Source organism: Gopherus evgoodei, chromosome 2, assembly GCF_007399415.2.
Source record: "Gopherus evgoodei ecotype Sinaloan lineage chromosome 2, rGopEvg1_v1.p, whole genome shotgun sequence".
In the NCBI taxonomy this organism is placed as follows: domain Eukaryota; kingdom Metazoa; phylum Chordata; order Testudines; family Testudinidae; genus Gopherus; species Gopherus evgoodei.
The window spans coordinates 35,630,422-35,650,103 of NC_044323.1; the positions used below are offsets into that span (position 1 = coordinate 35,630,422).

At 42.2% G+C, this 19,682-nt stretch overlaps 1 protein-coding gene and 1 long non-coding RNA gene across 3 annotated transcripts in view; one reads left to right on the forward strand and one right to left on the reverse strand.

Moving 5' to 3' along the window:
* Nucleotides 1–19,682, forward strand: part of C2H10orf67 (chromosome 2 C10orf67 homolog) — a 123,343-nt gene that overhangs the window by 17,319 nt on the left and 86,342 nt on the right. The window contains exon 5 of one of the 2 annotated variants that reach the window (XM_030550369.1): nt 7,312–7,458. The exons of the other annotated variant lie outside the window; for it this stretch is intronic. Coding sequence (XP_030406229.1) covers nt 7,312–7,458 — 147 coding nt within the window. The remainder of the gene's footprint in view (nt 1–7,311; nt 7,459–19,682) is intronic. 2 annotated transcript variants of the gene reach the window in all.
* On the reverse strand, nt 27–17,807 carry LOC115645544. Its single transcript, XR_003998771.1, has 3 exons — nt 17,687–17,807; nt 7,289–7,396; nt 27–2,253 (listed from the first exon to the last, which is right to left on the reverse strand). It is a non-coding gene; the product is annotated as an uncharacterized LOC115645544 (long non-coding RNA).

Below are 19,682 nucleotides of genomic sequence, written 5' to 3' on the forward strand. Positions count from 1 at the left end.
ACAGTATTACACAGGCTATCAGAAGTAACAGAGTTACAAGATTTTGTTATCCATGAAGTATACCAAGGAAGTCCTCACCGTAGGACTGACACTAAAATGAGTAAATGCACAGCTAACATGAGTTAAAATCCTACTAAAATGTTGGCCGACAGCCACCGTTGAGCATTCTTCATAAAATTACATTTATTGCATAGCTAGCATTAAAATAGTTGTACATTTAGAATTTAAGTGTTGATTTTAATATTTGAATTGTTTATCAGTAACAATAGCAAAAATGTGACCATATAATTTCAATTTCACAGGTCGTTAGCACTACCTTACTGATTTCTTTTAAAAATTCCCTCCACTCCAACTTCAGAGCAGGTTTAATTGGCACAACTAGGTTATTTTTGGAATATTGCCAGAACATCGATGTCTTTAAATATTTGATGTCTGGTCATGTTCCATTTGGTGGTGGTGGTGTTTTGAAAGAAAAATTGTCTCTTTATGTCCAGATATGATGAAAGTGTTTAATGTCATTTTGTAGTAATTATATTCTTAGTTCTTTTTATATTTAAACTTTAAAGCAAAAGAAATTGCATTTCTGAGCATTCTAGACAAAATTCAAACCCGTGGGCGTTATCAGGTATGAAACTTTCTGCATTTCTTGCCTCCGTTAGCCTTCACTTTTCTGACTACCTGACATTTTCCCAGATCTCTGACTCATATTATTTTTGTTGCTTTCTGTTAATCTATGATTGCTTGATTACACACATCAAATCAATTCAAAGCTGAAAATCTTTAGTATTTGTACAATGTACATAGTCTGGTTACTGTCATTCAAGTTTGAAAAACATTATTAATTTGCATTTTTCCCTTAATTAGTGAGATGTGAAGATGTATAATTTCTCTTCATGATTAACTGATCAGATCTACTTTCATCTCAGCTTATTGCTTATCTTAGTGAGATTCAGTGTTCACAATTAGAAACAGAAAGTTCAGGATTAATGTATTAATCAAGCACTTATGCTTAAAATATAGTATTTGGTAGTAAATTGTGTAGTGAAGGTTGCAGAACAGTTTTGATGATAAACCATTGTCTTCACATTTCAGAATTTTCTGAAAAGAAAATTCTGGATTGATATCTTTTCTGCTTGGTCTTTGATCAAAGGAGAATCTTTTTGTTGTTGTTTGTTTTCGTTTAAGATTTGAACAAGATCCTTTTCAGATGCTTTTGAGGATAAGAAAAATATGTTTTCCCATACAAATGCTTAAGTTTTAAATGGCTGAATTTTGCAGCTTGAATCTTTAATAATCCTCATTGAAGAACATGTCAATAATCCAATTAGAAAACAAAATTGGTAGAATATTACTGAAGTTATCAATGATTGAAAATTGTGCTAAAGTTTATGTTGACAAAGAAGCTGTTCTGTAGGGAACAGGGCTTAGGCACTCAATTAGGATATTGATAAAATATTCTCCAATGTGAAAATTATCGAGGAACTAAATATAGATTATCTGGTGCAGACTATTACAATGGATCTGAAAAAATGGACAAATCTCCCTCTTTCTTAAAATGAATAGCCTGCCTTCTTTACATCTAGCACAAGTGTTTCCATAGAAATTCCAACCTCTAGTCTTTAATAAACATAATTAAACTTTTTTACCCATTTTAAGATTTTTTTTTTGGTTTTTTTATGGCAACAGGAAGAAGTTTTTGTGAAATTTGACACTTGCACAAAACAAAAGATGGCTTAATTTTTCCAACCCAAAAAGGGAGTGCCTTCCCACCTGCGTAGTTGGAGGTTGAAATCAAGTTGGAACAAAAATGAACAGTAATTCACAGGTTACCTCTGTTGGGAAATCTTTCAGGCCCAGTACTGTTGGGCTTTGTGTGGGCACAGCAATCCCCTTGCATGCCGTCAACTGGAGGATCAGTGGTGAATTTCTGTGCATATTGAAGTCAAATGAGAGGTTTTGGGGTTTTTTTTGGTTAACTTCAGTGGGGTCAGGCTTTCATCTATGGTCCTCATTTTGCACAATGGACCAGATACACAAGAGGATGTATACCCACCCTCCAATGCCAGGGAATACAAATACACAGTGAAGAAATAAAACAAATGTAAAATACAGTGGGTGAAATCTGGGCCCCATTGCATTTAATGGGAATTTTGCCATTGTCTTCAATGAAGGCTAGGATTTCAGCCAGTGTAAAATATCCTCTCTCTTTAGTCTGTTGGATATTCCATAGTCTTCAAGAGGAATCAATTCTATCTAGAAAAAATAGGCAATAAAAGATATATTTCAGTATAATTTTTTTTTAAATCAGGAGAAAAATGTTTATTTTAAAAAAATCTAAAATGTAAAGGAACAAAATTCCAAACTATGGAAATTTTTATTGTATACAAGCTAAGGTATTTATTAGAGCTGGTCAGAAAATGGAATTTCTGTCCTGCAGGAAATTCCAACATTATAAATTTTGTATTTGTCCCAAATTGGGACAAAAAGTCAAAATTTTGAAATTCTTTGCAAAATAGAAATTAAAAAAATACACTTTGGAAATGTCAGAATATTTTGTTTTGATATTTTTTGATCAAAACAAAATATTTTAACATTCCCAAAATTGAAATGTTTCATTTTGGTTTGTTTAAATGCCCCCAAATTTTTCATTTTGAGTAATTTCATATTAAACTGCATTTCCCTAGGATGTGCACATTGTCTTATGGGAGTTTGTAGTTTAAGCCCCTATCCTGCCCTAGGGGTCAGTCTCCTTGGCAAGACTGTCTCCCATTATGCAAGTCTGGGATTGAGCTGCATGGTGCATCATGGGAGTTCTATGACTGGGTGCATTTTGGAAGATGTAATCAGGCTAGGGAGCCTGGCCCATAGGAGGCAATAAGGGCTGGAACTACAGCTCCCATAAGACAATGCACACATGCTAGGACAGGGGTAGGCAACCTATGGCACATGTGCCAAAGGTGGCACTTGAGCTGATTTTCAGTGGCACCCACACTGCCTGGGTCTCGGCCACCGGTCTGTGGGTCTCTGCATTTTAATTTAATTTTAAATGAAGCTTTTTAAATATTTAAAAAAATCTTATTTACTTTACATACAACAATAGTTTAGTTTTATATTAAAAGAGACCTTCTAAAAACATTAAAATGTATTACTGGCACGTGAAACCTTAAATTAGAGTGAATAAATGAAGACTCGGCACACCGCTTCTGAAAGGTTGCCAACCCCTGTGCTAGGATAATGCAGTTTAATGTTGAAGTGACTTGAAACAAAGCATTTTAGTTCATTTCAACAAATCAAAATATTCCAATTTGGGACAAATTGACAATAAATATTAGAGGTGGTTGGGAATTCTACATCTGAATGGTTTTCCAATGGAAAATGCATTTTCTGTAAAAAAATGAAATTTTCTGCAGGAAAATTTCGATTTTTTTTTGCCTCAAATTTACAATTTTCCATCAGGAAAACTGATCCAATGAAATATATTTCAAACACCCATTTAATCCTTTAACATTACATCCCATAAAAAGGAAATTTGGTACGGTTTGTGTCACACAGTAGTATCATATTTTGAAAAAAGAAACTGTGATTTTTATAGATAAGAAAATATAGCAAAAACATATTGCAACTCTATTCCAAGATAGAATGAATCAGGCCTTAGAAGGAATGCATACATTTAATACATTTACAAGAAGCAAGTTAAGGTACAGAGCTAAACATTGTTCATAGATGTGTGATATGTGTGATCTCTTTGTATTGAATCCCTCCCCCCACTTCAGAAGAAAAATTGGAATTGCTAATCTTTTCTACAGCTTGTCTTTTTCCTCTCATCTACAGCTTCTGGAGGGAGATGTGCTGCTATTAGCCTCATTTTTTTAAACTATTTTCTCTGGACCCAAAGAAATTAAACATGTATATGTTCCCCAAGAAAACCTGGAAACATGTAACTTTTTTTTTTTAACTTTTTTTTTTTAATTGATTTTAAAAAATAAAATTTATTCTAAATTACTGGACTTCAGGCACTACCCCCTACACTTGAGCCATATATTGCATTAAAATGTATCTCCCGGTATATACAACAGGAAGAAACGCTTTAAAAATAACTGTTTTAAATTTCTTCAAGAAACAAAAATAACTACCTTTTGCTATAATAGCACTTTATACTCTGCAGCTTGTAGCACTACTGGTGAACCACATATGATAATGAATAAGGCTATGTTTTACTAAAAATACCTGTGATTAAAAGTCATGGACTGGTCATGGGCAGTAAACAAAAATTCGTGGCCCATGACTTGTCCATGAATTTTACTATATACTCTAAAACTTGGGCCGGGGGGGGCAGTGGGTGCTCTGGGAGGGCAGTCCAGGGGTGCCATGTGTACTGGGGGTGGCCTGGGACCCCAGCTGGTGCTGGGGGTGGGGAGTGGCATGGCTGACAGGCTCCCTACTTGGCTCCACATGTACCAGTAGCTCCTAGGGGGAAGGGCAGCTGGGGGGGCTCCACGTGCTGCTCCCGTCACAAGTGCCAGCTCTGCAGCTCCCATTGGCCGGGAACCGCAGCCAATGGGAGCTGCGGGAATGGCACCTGCAGCCATGAGCAGTGTACGGAGCCCCCTGACCCCTCCACGTAGGAGCTGCATGGATACGCCAGTAGGAACTGGGGAAGCCCCTCCCCAGGTAAGCGCAACCCCAGGCTTGGGCCCCCTCTCACACACCCAAATTGCTGCTGCTGGCCCAGGGGCTGCCCAGCTCAGGCAGCCCCTGAGCCAGCACCAGCTGCTGCAGAAGTCACGGAGATCATGGAAAGTCCCAGAATCCATGACCTCTGTGACAGACATGCAGCCTTAATGATGAATATTATTATTTTGTTGTCATTAAATTCCACTTTAAGTTTACAAAGCAGATTAAAGTATATTAGAGAAGAGACTGTTTTGCCCTTTATTCTCCTTAATGTGAAAAATTAAGGATATAAGAACTACAATACTGGGTCAGACCAATAGTCCATCTAGCCTGGTATCCTGTCTCTGACAGTCGCCAGTATCCTTGCAGCAGAAACAGTGAGTATGGAACAGGGCAGTTGGAGTAATCCACCCCTGTCTTCACCTCATGGCTTCTGGCTCTCAGAGGTTTGTTAATGCAATGAGCAACAAAAATGGTTCAAGGTCTAGAAAACATGCCCTGTGGGGGAAGATTGAAAAGATTGGGTATGTTTAGTCTGGAAAAGAGAAGACTCAGTGTTCTGGGCTGGGGGTGCAGGCTCTGGGGTGGGGCCAAGAATGAGGTGTTGAGATGCGGGAGGGGGCCTCAGGGCTGGGGCAGGGATTGGGGCATGGGGTTGAGGCATGGCCTTACCTCTGGTGGCTCTCGGTCAGTGGTGCAGCCGGGGTGCAGAGGCAGGCTTCCCGCCTGTTCTGGCACCATGGACTGCACTGAGCCCTGGAAGTGGCCAGCAGCAAGTCTGGCTCCTAGGCAGAGGCATGTAAGTGGCTCCGCACAGCTCTCGCCCACAGGCATCACCCACCCCAGCTCCCATTGGCCAGAAACCATCCAATGGGCGTGCAGAGCTAGTGCTCGGGGCAGGGGCAGCGTACAGAGCCCTGTTCCTCCCCTGCCTAGAAGCCGAATCCGCTGCTGGATGCTTCCAGGGCACAGCGTGGTATGGGTACAGGTAGACACTAGCCTGTCTTAGCCGGGCAGCACCACCGATGGGACTTTTAACGGCCTGGTCAGTGGTGCTGACCAGAGCCACCGCGACCCAGTTCCTTACATTCTGCAACACAGTACTGGGTCGCAACTTGCAGTTTGAAAACCGCTGATCTAGATAATACTTAGTTCTGCCATGAGTGCAGGGGACTGGACTAGATCAGCTCTCAAGCTCCCTTCCAGTCCTATGATTCTATGATAACAGTGCAAAATTAAATTGAATGTCACATTAACTGTACATTTCTCACGTTAGAGATATATTAAAATATATAGGATGTATTCATTGTGTGTGTTGTCAAGTTATCTGGAGTGGCTCATGAGCATGAATGCCAACCTCGGGGCAGACTGTCAAGGAACATGGCATAAACCCCAAACTGGTTGTATGTTCTGTAATTAGATTTCAGTAACCAATTAATAAGTGTGAACTCTTAAAGAACTATAAATCTTAATATGGAATAACGTTCCCCTTTGGCACTCTGTTCTGTCTTGCCTCCCATGCAAACCTGCCTTTGTGATATATGATCCCCTTTGCCAAAAATCACAGCAATATTCCAGTTATTCCCAGTCCCAAAGGACTAGTCACATACCCCAGGTCAACTGTGCCTCAGATCACAAGCCAAAGACAATGCCTGTAGCTAATCCTATAATACTAATTCAAGATTTATTAATTGGGAAGAAGAAATGTTGTTTACAAGGTTAAAGACACGATACTATCTTATGTTCCAAAAGATGATAGCTGCTTTAATATGCAAGCTTTATATGTCCTTTAGGTCTAATCCAGGCTAAACCACTGGGGACCCTTTGCTTATGCTTAGAAATCATCGCCTCTCAGAGTTCAAGCAGCATAAGGATAATAATTTTTCCTTAACAGGGATTTTTATTACTTTCCCCCAGCAATGGCTTGTGTGTGTACCCTCTTCAGAGGGGTGGGGAAAGCACTCAACTGGGTCTTTTATCCACTGCTGTTCCACAACAGCTTGGCTTGTGTGTAGACCTTTTTGTTGGGGAGGAGATAACACCTCTTTTGGTAAACTAGTATTTCATGCTTGATAGTGCTTCTCCCTTTACTGTCAGGGCTTACAGTCTTAAGCATTTTTATAGTTACAGAACAGACACTTAAACACTACCTTATAACATGACATACAAATATTATAAGTATGATTAATACATGCAGCATCCTACAAGCATTCCATAAAGTCTAATCACATTCTTAAAACTCTAATATATATTTTAACAACGCTAACACACAGGCAAGCCAGACTGGTTTCCAGTTATGCATTTGTCAGTGTCCAGTGAGGCCCAGTGGCCTTGGCATGAGCTGGCACCTGATCTGCCAGTGTCTCATCCATCTTTTCTGTATGTTTTACTTTATATGCATTTTCTTGCATGATTATTCTGTAAATGCCATTTTGTTTCTGTACTTGAAATGCAGTTAAATGTTATTCTAATGAAAAAGCTAATCACATTCAACTGGACTACAGAACTTAATGTTTAATAATAGTGTCATTAAGTTACAACAAAAGTATCCTGGAATTCTGTAATTTCTTTAAGAAAAAGTACTGTGTGATTTTATATAACTAGCATATCTCACTAGAGGATCTTCTCTTGTAACAGAAAAATTATCGCATACAGGAAGATGCAGATTCCTCATTAGCAGCCAGCTGGCAGGTTTTGATTAAGACACTCCAGGAGAAAGAGTCTAAAATTCAAAAATTAGAAGCAGAATTACAAGAATATCAGGAAAGTGAAGATACAAAAATGGTAGGTTTTTTGTAAAAAATCATGAATTTATTCTTTGAACATGTTTATTTACTGTAGTAGCATTTCCTAGTCTCATTATAAGAGTATAGGAAACCAGCTAGAAAACCTGTTCAAACAGCAAATTAAAACGCAAGTGGAAAAAGACCAAAGTTGTTTCAATAGGAAGTTTGTTTTGAAGATGTATCCTCCTGGAATTTTTTCTTTAAATGTTTCTCCTGTTGTTAGGGTGATTGGGAGATAGTAAATCTTTTTCAGGGCAGAGACAGTATGTTTGTACGGTTTTTGTGCAGTGCCTAGATCAGTGAGGCCCCTTAGTGCATTTGCAATATAAAACATGTAATAATAATTTCTGAAAGAAGATCTCTGGTCAGAAAAATCTTCTGAAACTGCTGGAGGAAATAAAAATACTCCTAACCTGATTTTTTCCAGATTTAATTAAAAACTAATAAAAAGTGCCACAGAAGTTGACCACTTCAGGGGGGAAAAAAAACAATGAACAGTTTCCTTATTTAAACTGAATCAAGGAGAATAGCCCACCAAAGGGGAGAGTCTTGCCTCATATGAATTAAGTATTTAAAGAAAGAAATCCTTGCCTCAGTGACAATTTAACAGTAAGTAATCACAGGTGATTAGAAATTTAAGAAATAACCAAAGAAAAGACCACTGCTCCAGACTTACTGGTGCACAGGCACGTTCTGAAAAGTGAACTTTCTGGGAAAAACAAACACTGTGGTGTAATAAACTATTGGAAGTGACCCCATTATTGTACATTAGTGGAAGTTGTTATTTCATATGTTTTTATGCAAATATGTAAATAAGTATCTGTTACTTCTGTTCCCCTAAAAACCAACCCAGGCTCACACTTGTATTAGTTTTATTACAATGCCGCTGTTAGGTCAGATAGAAAAGAGATGGAGCTTATTCATACACGCACACATTCACTGCATTCATACCTTCATACACCCACACACTTACACAGGCGGAGAGTTACTGGAGACAGCATGGAGGCCGAGAAGCCAAAGCATGTTAGATCTGGTATGTCTGCCTGCGGTCACAAATCCAGGCTGCTGGGCAGGTCAAGAAGCAGCAGCTGCTTGCGTGCATGGCTGCTTCCTTTGGCTGGAACTGGGTGGCTCCTGTCATGTACACTGAGTTTTCCTTCTGTGTCCATCACCGAGAAGCATTCCCAGACCAGTTCCTTTCATGCATACCAGGTTCTTCTTTTCTTTACAGCACCCTGTGATTGCCTTCTCAGGACAGATTATATTAGACACACCTGGCTCCTGACTCTGGGCTCCTTTCTCCTTGCAGTTCCTCTCTGCCCAGTCCCACATACACTCCCTTGTTCACACTCTCTCTCTTATTGTGTGATGAGATATTAAACAGCTTGGAAGTTCATACAAGTGGTAACTGGAAAAGGTTACAGAGCTTGCAAAGGTTGCAAAACTTAGAAGACTATGCTAACAATAACTGAAGTTACAAAAAGGTTGCAGAACTTAATGATACAAGTTACAGATCTTACAATCACATTTGAGCGGAGGCTTTACATAACATTTCCAACTTTCCCCAAGTTCCTCTATGTCTAGCCGTCAGTGTTGGATGATTTCATATAGGAATTGTGGCAGAAGTGAGTCTTGAAAAGGGACTTGAAAGGGGAGAGAGTAGTAGCTTTACAGATCAGTTCACATTTATTTACAGGTTTGGAACATGAGAATTTTAAAAATTTGACCTACAAAATACAGTAGGCAGTGGAGAATAAAATGCACTAAGGAGGCACTGAGGAACAGCTTGCACTAGCAAGGGAAAAAAGGCAATGTTATTTATATATCACCAACAGTTAGCATCCACACACTTTATCCACTAATCCCATTTCCTAAATGCACTTCTTTGGGTATGTATACACTGCAATAAAAAACCTGTGGCACTGAGTCTCAGAGCTCAGGTCAGCTGACTTGGGTCAGGCTCAAGCTGCAAGGCTATAAAATTGCAGTGTAGACATTTCTGCCATGTGTCTCGTATAACAGTGTTTATCAGGGGTCGGCAACCTTTCAGAAGTGCTGTGCCGAGTCTTCATTTATTCACTCTAATTGAAGGTTTTGCATGCCAGTCATACATGTTAATGTTTTTAGAAGATCTCTTTCTATAAGTCTATAATATATAACTAAACTATTGTTGTATGTCAAGAAAATAAGGTTTTTAAAATGTTTAAGAAACTTCATTTAAAATTAAATTAAAATGCAGAACCCCCTGGACTGGTGGCCAGGACCCAGGCAGAGTGAGTGCCACAGAAAATCAGCTCATGTGCCGCCTTTGGTACCCGTGCCATAGGTTGCCTACCCCTGTTGTAGACTAACAGACGTACTGGAGCATGAGCTTTCGTGGATGAATACCCACTTCGTCAGATGCATGTAGATGTCTTGAGAGATCTGCCACTTTTGCACCTGGCAAGCAATTCTGCATGCATTTCTCCCAGTCATCACAGACCCAGCTATCTGTATTTCTAATGATCAAATCCCTCATTACTATTACCTGTGGCTGGAGTTTTGGGCCTTGAACAGCCCAGATGGGAGAGGCCTGTTTGCTTGTTTTCTTTGTAGTCTCTGAGTGATTAATCCTTCTCTGTCACTGTGGGAGTGGAGTGAAGCAGCAGGATTTATTATATGTCAGTTGCCAACTGAATTCCTCAGTGGACAAACAAGAGTGTCAAACAGAGGAGTTTGCAGGAGGGAGTGTTGTTCTCAGGTCCAGCTCTATACCAGGTAGTGGAAATGGATGATTGGGGGACAACAGTTGAGACTTGCTTTGGATGTACTTTATCTCCCTTTCTGCTGAAAGACTGAAGAAATTTCTGGTGCATGAAGTGCAAGTTGGACATATTGGAGGAGAAAATAACATGGTCTGGAAGTGGACATTTCAACACTGCATAGCATTTTAGAAAATAAAGATTTCTTTAACAGCCGTATTCTGAAATTGTTGCCACAGACACCACACAGGGAAGGATCATTGATAAGGGAACTAGAGATAGTAGAAGATGAAGATTCAGATTGTCACAAATAGGGGGGCAAGAACCAGGAGGCAGTCAATTTAGGTAGAAGTATTGAATTGTTTTGAGATACCCAGTGAGTCAGGGACCAAGGGACCTGTCTCTGGAGAAATGAAACAGAAATCTGCAGGGGACATACCTAATGGGTGTCCTTACTGTCTGAAGCAGGTTGTTACCAAGAGAGGTTCTTCAGCCATAATAGGAATGGGCGACTCATAGGAGGGACACAAAGGGGGGCACCAGCTAAAGGGGGGAGGCATGTGAGCCCCCACGTGATTCCTCCACACCCTGCCCCCAGCGTGGGGGCTCTGTGCTCTCCCCATTCGCTCCCCATCCCACATTACTTGGAGGGGACTCTGTCCTCCTGCTTTGCTAGGAACCGCAGTGGTGAAAGGAGCACAATGTGGAGCCACTGGGCAGCAGCTCTTCCAGCGTGGCTTTACTGCTCTCAGACCTTCTATGTAGCGGTGGCTCCTGTCTGGGGTGGGGACTGGGGGTGGTACCAGTACAGCCGTGCCGGGGAGGTGTTGGCATGGGGCGCTGGCTCCTGGGAGTGGCGGCCTCACGATCTGCTCCTTTCGCTGCTGTGGTTCCCTGATGAATGCCCCTGCAGGCATCTGGTGAGGGACATGTGACCCTTCTTGCCCGTCCCAAGCATCGCTTGACCTCTGTGACATTTTCTGCCCCAGGGCTGGAGCTGTCAGCTGGGAGGCTACGCAGCTTTCAGCCACTGCTGGTGGTGTGCCCCCAGCACCTCCTAACCCCTGGGCAGCAGGGGGACCCTGCAGCTCCCAGCCACTGAGGGCAGGGGGGGCACCCCACAGCTCTCAGCCACCAAGGGTGGCGGGGGGATCCCCCACAGCTGCAGCAGGCAGTGAGGGGATCCCAGAGCTCCCACTCCCTGTGGGCAGTGGGGGCCCCCACAGCTGTGCAGCTGGTGGCAAGGGGATCTTCCGGAAGCAGCCTAATGGCGGCATGCTCCCCGCCCACTTCCACAGCTGTCTGGCAGGAGGCGGGGGGCTCTCTCTGCAGCTGCTCAGCCCTGGCAGGTGGCATGGAGACCTTGCCACTGCTCAGCCGTGGTGCGGAACCCATCGCAGTTCCCAGCTACTGGGGGAGAGGACAAGGGGACCCCAAAGTCCCCAGCTGCTATGGGTGCTGGATCCTCCTCCCTCCTCATTTTTAGTAAAAAGGGATATTTTTAGTAAAAATCACAAACAGAGCATGGGCTTCCATGAATATTTGTTCACTGTCCGTGATTTTTATCAAAAATATCCCTGATAAAATCTGAACCTTAGACATTAGCGACTCCATATTAAGAAGAGTGGACAGATAATTCAGCAAAGGGCACAAGGATAATAGGACAGTGTGATGTCTCTCTAGAGCAAAAATACGAGATGCCAGTTTTCACTCGTGATAATACATGTTGGAACCAATGATACAGCATCACATGGTACTACGCAGATTACAGAAGACTTCAGGAATCTTGGAAGAGAGCTGAAGAAGAGGAAAGGTCAAATGATCATTTAAGAGCTCCTTCCAGTCACACAAGTGACAGAAGGCAAAAGCCAGAAAGTACTGGAAGCGAACCATGGGCTGCACAACTGGTGTGAAGCTGATGGTTTTCATTTTGTGGAACAGTGGGCCACATTCCAGTGGAAGAGGGAGCTATGTGAACAGGATGACCTGTCTCTCACAGATAAGGGGTGACACATTGTGATTGGACCTTTAAGACAAGTCACGGCCCAGTCTATCTGTGACTGCCTGTGAGTAACTGACTGCCTAACTGGCTGCTAAATGGTTAAGCAGTAAACGAGCACCAGGAACCTAATGCAAAGGTTATTCAAGACTAGTTAGAAAAAGCATTCCCAAAAAGACAGGAAGCTCCTTAGGAGAGGAGTTCTCTGGGGAGTTCCCCAAAGCAAGGAGCCTAGAGGGAGCACTCTTGGAGACCGGGAACTCCCTTGTGGGACCACCAGAGCAGGGAACCTAGGAGGTGCTTGGAGGGATAAGAGGTTCCTAAAGGGAGATCTGCAGAAGGCAGGCATTTAGGATGGTGTGGGGAAAGGCTCAGCAAAAGGATTCTCCAAACAGTGGTCAGCAGCCCAGCCTGCCAGCAACTGTGTGCTGCCCTGGGGAAGAGCTGTAGCTGACAGTTCTCTGTTGACCACGGCTCTGGGGAAGGACTCTACTCAGGTAGAGGCAAGAGACTTGACTCTAGGGGGCAGACACTAGAGTGAAGAGAACCTTGCAGGTAAAGGGCCTGGACAGAGGTCAGCAGTAGACTGAGGTAGGAACAGATAGCTGGGAGACCGGGTCTTTCTGAGGCTAAGATGCTGGGGTGGAGGTTTGCTTATGTTTAGTGTTGTACCTTTTTTTTTTTAAATAAACAAGACCCTCTGAAGAGGGTGCTCTTCAGTATCTGAATGCCTTCTTGGACATGTTTATATGCCGGGTGAGGGGAAATCAAGGCAGGGCTCACCTGTGGTGCCGTGCCTAATAGCCAGGGGGGTGAGCTAGGATGGCCTGCACTATAATATGGGGGCTAATAATCTCATCTGGAGACTAGCTGGAGTATCCAGGATGACATTAACTAGCAATACAAGGGAAGAATGCTAAGAAGGCCAGTGTGGGACAAACTCAAATACATTGTGTCACAAACAAATTGAACTGAAGTGGCAAAGGATTTTAAGTTAAGAAATTTTTCAACTGTTTATGTATCAATGGAATCTGAGTATCAGGCAAAAGCTGTTAGAAAAATTCTCACTGATGCAAAGAAATTTGATATAATTGGCATTACTGAAATCTGGTGGGATGAGTTGCATGACTGCAATGTTAAAATCACTGGTTTATAACCTATTTAGGAAGGATAGAGTGGGTGAAAACGGTGGAGGGGGAGAACACTCCATTAAAGACACCCTTGTTTGTTTTAGAATTATTGATAACTCAGAACCACAGAATCTTGAATGCATATGGATCAATGTGCTGACAAAACCCAGGAAGAGATGTTGGGAGATCTGTTACACACCACTGGAGAACAGGATAAGCTACAAGATGAGACCAGTAATCGTGACCTGATTGCATTCAGTATGGGCAAACAAAGGACCGTCCCAACCAGTTTTATATATATTTAATGCATCAAAAGGGCTAATTTCCCAAAGCTGAGAAAACATGAGTGAAATTGACTGGGAGGAAAAATTTAGACAGAAAAGGGTAAATGAAGAGTTCCTCAAGAGGAATTTATTAGATGGCCAAAAAGCCACAGTTCATCAACCAAGAAAGAGGATAACTATAGCTAAAAGCTGATCCTGGTTCAGTGATGAGGTGAAGGCAGCAATTAGAATTTAAAAAATGGAAAAAGAATAAATAGGTATCAATTAATGTACATTAGATGTTTTGAGGTCTAGAAAATTGAAAAGGGAAACTAAAGATACTACAGAAAAATCCATGGCTACCAGGGCTAAGGACAATAGGGAGGGGTTTTTTTAAGTATATTTCCAACAAAAGAAATACTAGCAGTGGCACAGGCCTGTTACTAGGTGGATATGATAAAAACTATTAATGGCGATGCAGAAAAGGCAGAAGTAATCAATCAATATTTCTGTTCTGCAGGATGATGTGCTTGTATCAGAAGAGGGTAATGAAGTACTTTCCAGTCCAATATTAACCAAATTAGATCTTAAACAAATTCTGCTAGGGTTAGATACTTTTAAATCAGTAGGCCCAAGTAACTGGTACCCAGAAGTCCCAAAAGAGCTGGCTGAGGAGGTCTCTAGCCCATTGATGTTAATTTCTAATAAATTTTGGAATACTGGGGAGATACTAGAAGACTGGAAAAGTGCTAATGTTGTGCCAATATTCAAAAGAGGCAAGTGGGATGACCCAGTCACCCAGCTAGCTATAGGCAGGTTACCGTGACATCAGCCCTGGGCAGAATAATGGAAAAGTAGATATGGGATTCAATAAATAAATAATGAAAGTATAGGAATATGATGAGTGCCTGTCAACATGGTTTTATGGAAAATAGGTCTTGTAAAGCAAACCTGATTTTATTCTTTGAGGAGATTACAAGTTTGGTTGTTAAAAGTAACTGAGTAGATAGATGTAATAGACTTTGTTTGACCATGTACAGCATGACATTCTGATTATAAAATTGGCAATATACAATATCAAAGAAGCACACGTTAAATGGATTAAAAACTGATTAACAGACAAATCTCAAAAATTAGTCATCAATGGGAAATCAAGATTAAATCAGGGTGTTTCTACTGGGGTTTGGTATTAAGCCTGTCACGATTCAACATTTTCATCATGGTCTGGAAGTACATCTAAAATTACTGCTGATAAAATTTATAGATGGCACAAAGATTGGCAGAGTGATAAATAATGAGAACAGATTGGTCATACATAGTGATCTGGATCACTTGGTAAGCTGGGCACATTCAAAGAAAAGTGTTTTAATACAGACAAATACAGTACGAAGTTGTACATCTAGGAATGAGGAATGCCATACCTACAGAATGGAGGACCGTATCCTGGAAAGCAGTGACTCTGAAGAGGATTAAAGGGCCATACTGAAGAAACAACTCAATGTGAGCTCCCAGTGCAATGCTGTGGCAAAATGAGCTAATGTGATCCTTAAATGTAAAAAGGTGAGTAGGAGTAGGGAGGTGATTTTGTCTCTGGGTAAGGTACTGGTGAGACAGATACTAGTGTACTGCATTCCAGTGTCCAAATTTAAAAAACGATATTGGAAGAATTGGAGAGGTGTAGAAAAGAGCCACAAAAATTATCTGAGGGTTGAAATAAATGCCTTACAGGGATAGTCTTAGGGTATGTCTACACTGTAGTTAGACACTCCTGGCTGGCCTGTGCCATGTGGCTCTGGCTAAGGGGCTGTTTAATTGCGGTGTAGGTAAGCTCTGGGACCCTTCCACCACTCAGGGTCCTAGAATTCAAGCTGCAGCCTGAGCCTGAATGTGTACACCACAATTAAATGGGCCCTTATTCTAAGCCCTGTGAGCCTGGGTCAGCTGGCACTGGCCAGCTACGAGTTTGTAGCTGCAGTGCCAACATATCTTTAAAGAGCTCATTCTGTTTTAGTTTATCAAAGAGCTGGGTAGTAAAGGGCTCTTTAATCTATCAGAGTGAGGCATAACAAGAATCATGGCTGGAAACTGAAACCAGACAAATTCCAGTTGGAAATAAGGCACATGTTTTTAACAGTAAAAGTAACCATCAAGAACGTGATGCATTCTCCCAGCCTGATGTCTTCAAATCAAGATTTGTATTCCTTTCTGGAAGATATGCTTTAGCCAAACACAAGTTATTGGGTTCAATAAAAGGAGGAACTTTATGAATCTATGAAATATGTAAATGTATTCGCTGTAAAAAAGCTAAAATGGTAAATAAAACACTGGAACATCATAAGGTTGAATAAATATTTTACAAATAAATGGAAAAGTGTAACTTGCCATAGCTACTAACTAAAGTATAGTAAATGTAAGTTTGCTTTTCATAGAAATGTAGGGTTGGAAGGGACCTCGATCAGTCATGTAGTGCGATCCCTACACAGAGGCCAGACAACACATCAGATACTTCTTTCACAATTGCCCCCTCTTGTGGTATACAGACACAAGTACTTAAAATATATCTTAAAAAGGAAAAGGTGCATAATGTAATGGGTGACAGCTTTCTAAAAATGATTTTTTGGGGGGACAAACACCCAATAGCAACAAAAGAATTGAGAAATGTTCTGTTTGACTCTTTTAACCAAATTATGTACAAATACTTTAGTATTTTATACTGTAATTGGTTTACTGATATTATACATAACTTTTACTGTGATATGTTTACCAAAGTAATTATAACTAATCCTAAAAGTGCTGTTTGCTTATTTTTCAAGTGTATATTAGAATACACCCTCATACATAAGTATGAGAAATGCAAATTCCTGCAGCGGAATATATGACTGTATGCTTCCACACTTACAATTGCTGAAATCAGTGGGCCTACTCATATTAGAGGTTTTGAAACAAATTGATAAATTAAACAATAATAAGTCACCAGAACAGATGGTATTCATCCAAGTATTCTGGAGGAACTCAAATACGAAACTGCAGAACTACTAACTGGTATGTAACCTATCACTTAAATCAGCTTCTGTACAGGATGACTGGAAGATAGCTAATGTGAGACCCATTTTTTTTAAATAGGCTCCACAAGCGATCTTGGAAATTAGAGGCCAGTAAGCTTAACTTCAGTATCAGGCAAATTGGTTGAAACTATAGTAAAAACAGAATTATCAGACACATAGATGAACATGATTTTTGGGGGGAGAGTCAACATGGCTTTTGTAAAGGGAAATCATGTCTCACAAATCGACTAAAATTCTTTGAGGAGGTAAATGTGGACAAGGGTGATTCCGTGGATATAGTATAATTGGACTTTCAGAAAGCCTTTGACAAGGTCCCTCATCAAAGGCTCTTAAGCAACGTAAGCAGTCATGGGATAAGAGGGAAGGTCCTCTCATGGATCAATAACTGCACAAAAGACAGGAAACAAAGGGTAACAATAGATGGTCCATTTTCAGAATGGAGACAGGTAAATAGTGATGTACCTCAGGGATCTGTACTGTGACCAGTGCTGTTCAACATATTCATAAATGATCTGGAACAAGGGGTAAACAGTGAGGTGTCAAAATTTGCAGATGACACAAAATTACCTGAGATAGTTAACTCCAAAACAGACTGTAAAAAGTGACAAAAGGGATCTCACAAAACTGGGCGACTGGGCAACAAAATGGCAGATGAAATTCATTGTTGATAAATGCAAAGTAATTCACACTGGAAAACATTATTCCAACTATACATACAAAAAGAGGGGGTATAAATGGCTATTACCACGGAAGAAAGACATCTTGGAATCATTGAAGCTAGTTCTCTGAAAACATGTGCTCAATGTGCAGTGGCAGTCAGAAAAGCTAACAGAATGTTAGTAACCATTAGGAAAGGAACAGATAATAAGACAGTAAATATCATAATGCCACTGTATAAACCCATTGTATACCCATGCCTTGATTGCAGTGTGCAGGTCCGGCTTTAGGCCGATTCGCCCGATTCCCAGGAATCTGGCCTCGCGCCTAAGAGGGCCCTGCGCCTTAAACACTTTTTTTTTTTAACTTACCCCGGGTCCCTGGCTGCGATCTGCTCCGGGGTCTTCTGGATGGTCCTGCTCCCTTGAGTGAAGCACAGGCTGGAGCCCAGCAAGCCCTGCGGCCCCGGCTGTAGCCTCGGCTGGAGTGCGGCAAGCCCCGCAGCCCCGCTCTCCTGGCTGGAGCCCCGGCCGGAGCGCAGCAAGCCCCGCAGCCTCGCTTTCCTGACTGGAGCTCTGGCCGGAGTGTTGCAAGCCCCGCGGCCCCGCTCTCCTGCCTGGAGCCTCAGCTGGAGCGCAGCAAGCCCCGCAGCCCCGCTCTCCCGGCTGGAGCCCCAGCTGGAGCGCGGCAAGCCCCGCTCTTCTGGCTGGAGCCCCGGCTGGAGCGCGGCAAGCCCCGTGGCCCCGCTTTCCTGGCTGGAGCCCCGGCCGGAGCGCGGCAAGCCCCGCTCTCCCGGCTGGAGTTCCAGCCGGAGTGCGGCAAGCCCCGCAGCCCTGCTCTCCCGGCCGGAGCCCCGGCCGGAGCGCAGCAAGCCCCATGGCCCCGCTCTCCTGGCTGGAGCCCCGGCCGGAGTGTGACAAGCCCTGTGGCCCCGCTCTCCCGGCTGGAGCTCCGGGCCTTTAAATAGCCTCCAGAGCCCTGGGGTAGTGAGGGTCTCCGGGAGCTATTTAAAGGGCCAGGGCTCCAGCTTCCTCTGCCACCCCGGTCCTTTAAATAGCAGCCAGAGCCCCGCCACCCCCATGCATTCCCCAGGGCTCCCACAGCTATTTAAAAGGTCCAGGGTGGGGTAGAAGCTGGGGAGCCCCGGGCCCTTTAAATAGCCCCTAAAGCCCTGGGATAGCAGGGAGCTTGGGGGCTATTTAAAGGGCTGGGGCTCCAACTGCCTCTGCTGCACCCCCTGCCCTGCCCACACCCTGCCCTGCCCGCTCCCCCTGCCTGCAGCCAGCTCTGCACCCTGTGCCCACAGTGTGTAGTTCTTGTCACCCCATTTAAAATAAGATATATTAGAAATGGAAAAAGTACAGAGAAGGGCAACGACAATGATTAAGGGTATGGAACAGCATCTGTATGAGGGGAGATTAAAAAGACTGGGACCTTTCAGCTCGGAAAAGAGATGACTAAGGGGGGATATGATAGAGGTCTATAAAATCATGAATGATGTAGAGAAAGTGAATAAGGAAGTGTTTTTTTTCCATCACGTGACACAAGAACGAATGGGGCATCACTCAATCAAATTAATAGGCAGCAGGTTTAAAAGAAACAAAAGGAAGCACTACTTCACACAACGTACAGTCAACCTGTGTACCTCATTGCCAGGGCATGTTGTGAAGGCCAGAAGTTTAACTGGGTTCAAAAAATAATTAGATAAGTTCAAGGATGCTATGTACATCAATGGCTATTAGCCAAGATGGTCAGGGATGCAACCCCATTCTCTCAGTGTCCGAAGTCTCTGTTTATGAGAAGGTGGGAGTAGATGATGGGATGGATCACTAATAAGTTGCCCTGTTCTGTTCATATCCTCTGATGCATCTAGCATTGGCCATTGTCGGAAAATGGGATACTGGGTTAGATGGACCATTGGTCTGACCTAGTATGGCAATTCTTATGTCCAAGATACTATTCAGTGTGAAGTAAGGATAGTAGAATATGGCCCTAAATTTGTCATATTTCAGAATAATGTCTTCATATTTACCTAGTGTTCTGTTGGAAATTTAATAAAAGTTCATACCTTTAGCAACTGTGTATTTTTGCATTAATTAAAACTAAATAAAAACAATTTTGATATTTAAAAGTTATTATTGGGTAAATTGTAGATTGAAAGTAACAAATCAGCAATTTTATGTATAAAGTGAGAGAGTTTAAAACTTTATGATTGCCAACCACTTTCTAGCCCTTTTTTGCTTACATGATTGAGTTTAAAGTCCCCTTTGGTTTAAGCAAGCCAAAACTACTGCTGTGGGCAGATGGTAGAGAGAACACTACCACAAAACCTGCCACTCAAAGTGTAACAGATGACTGTAGCTACAG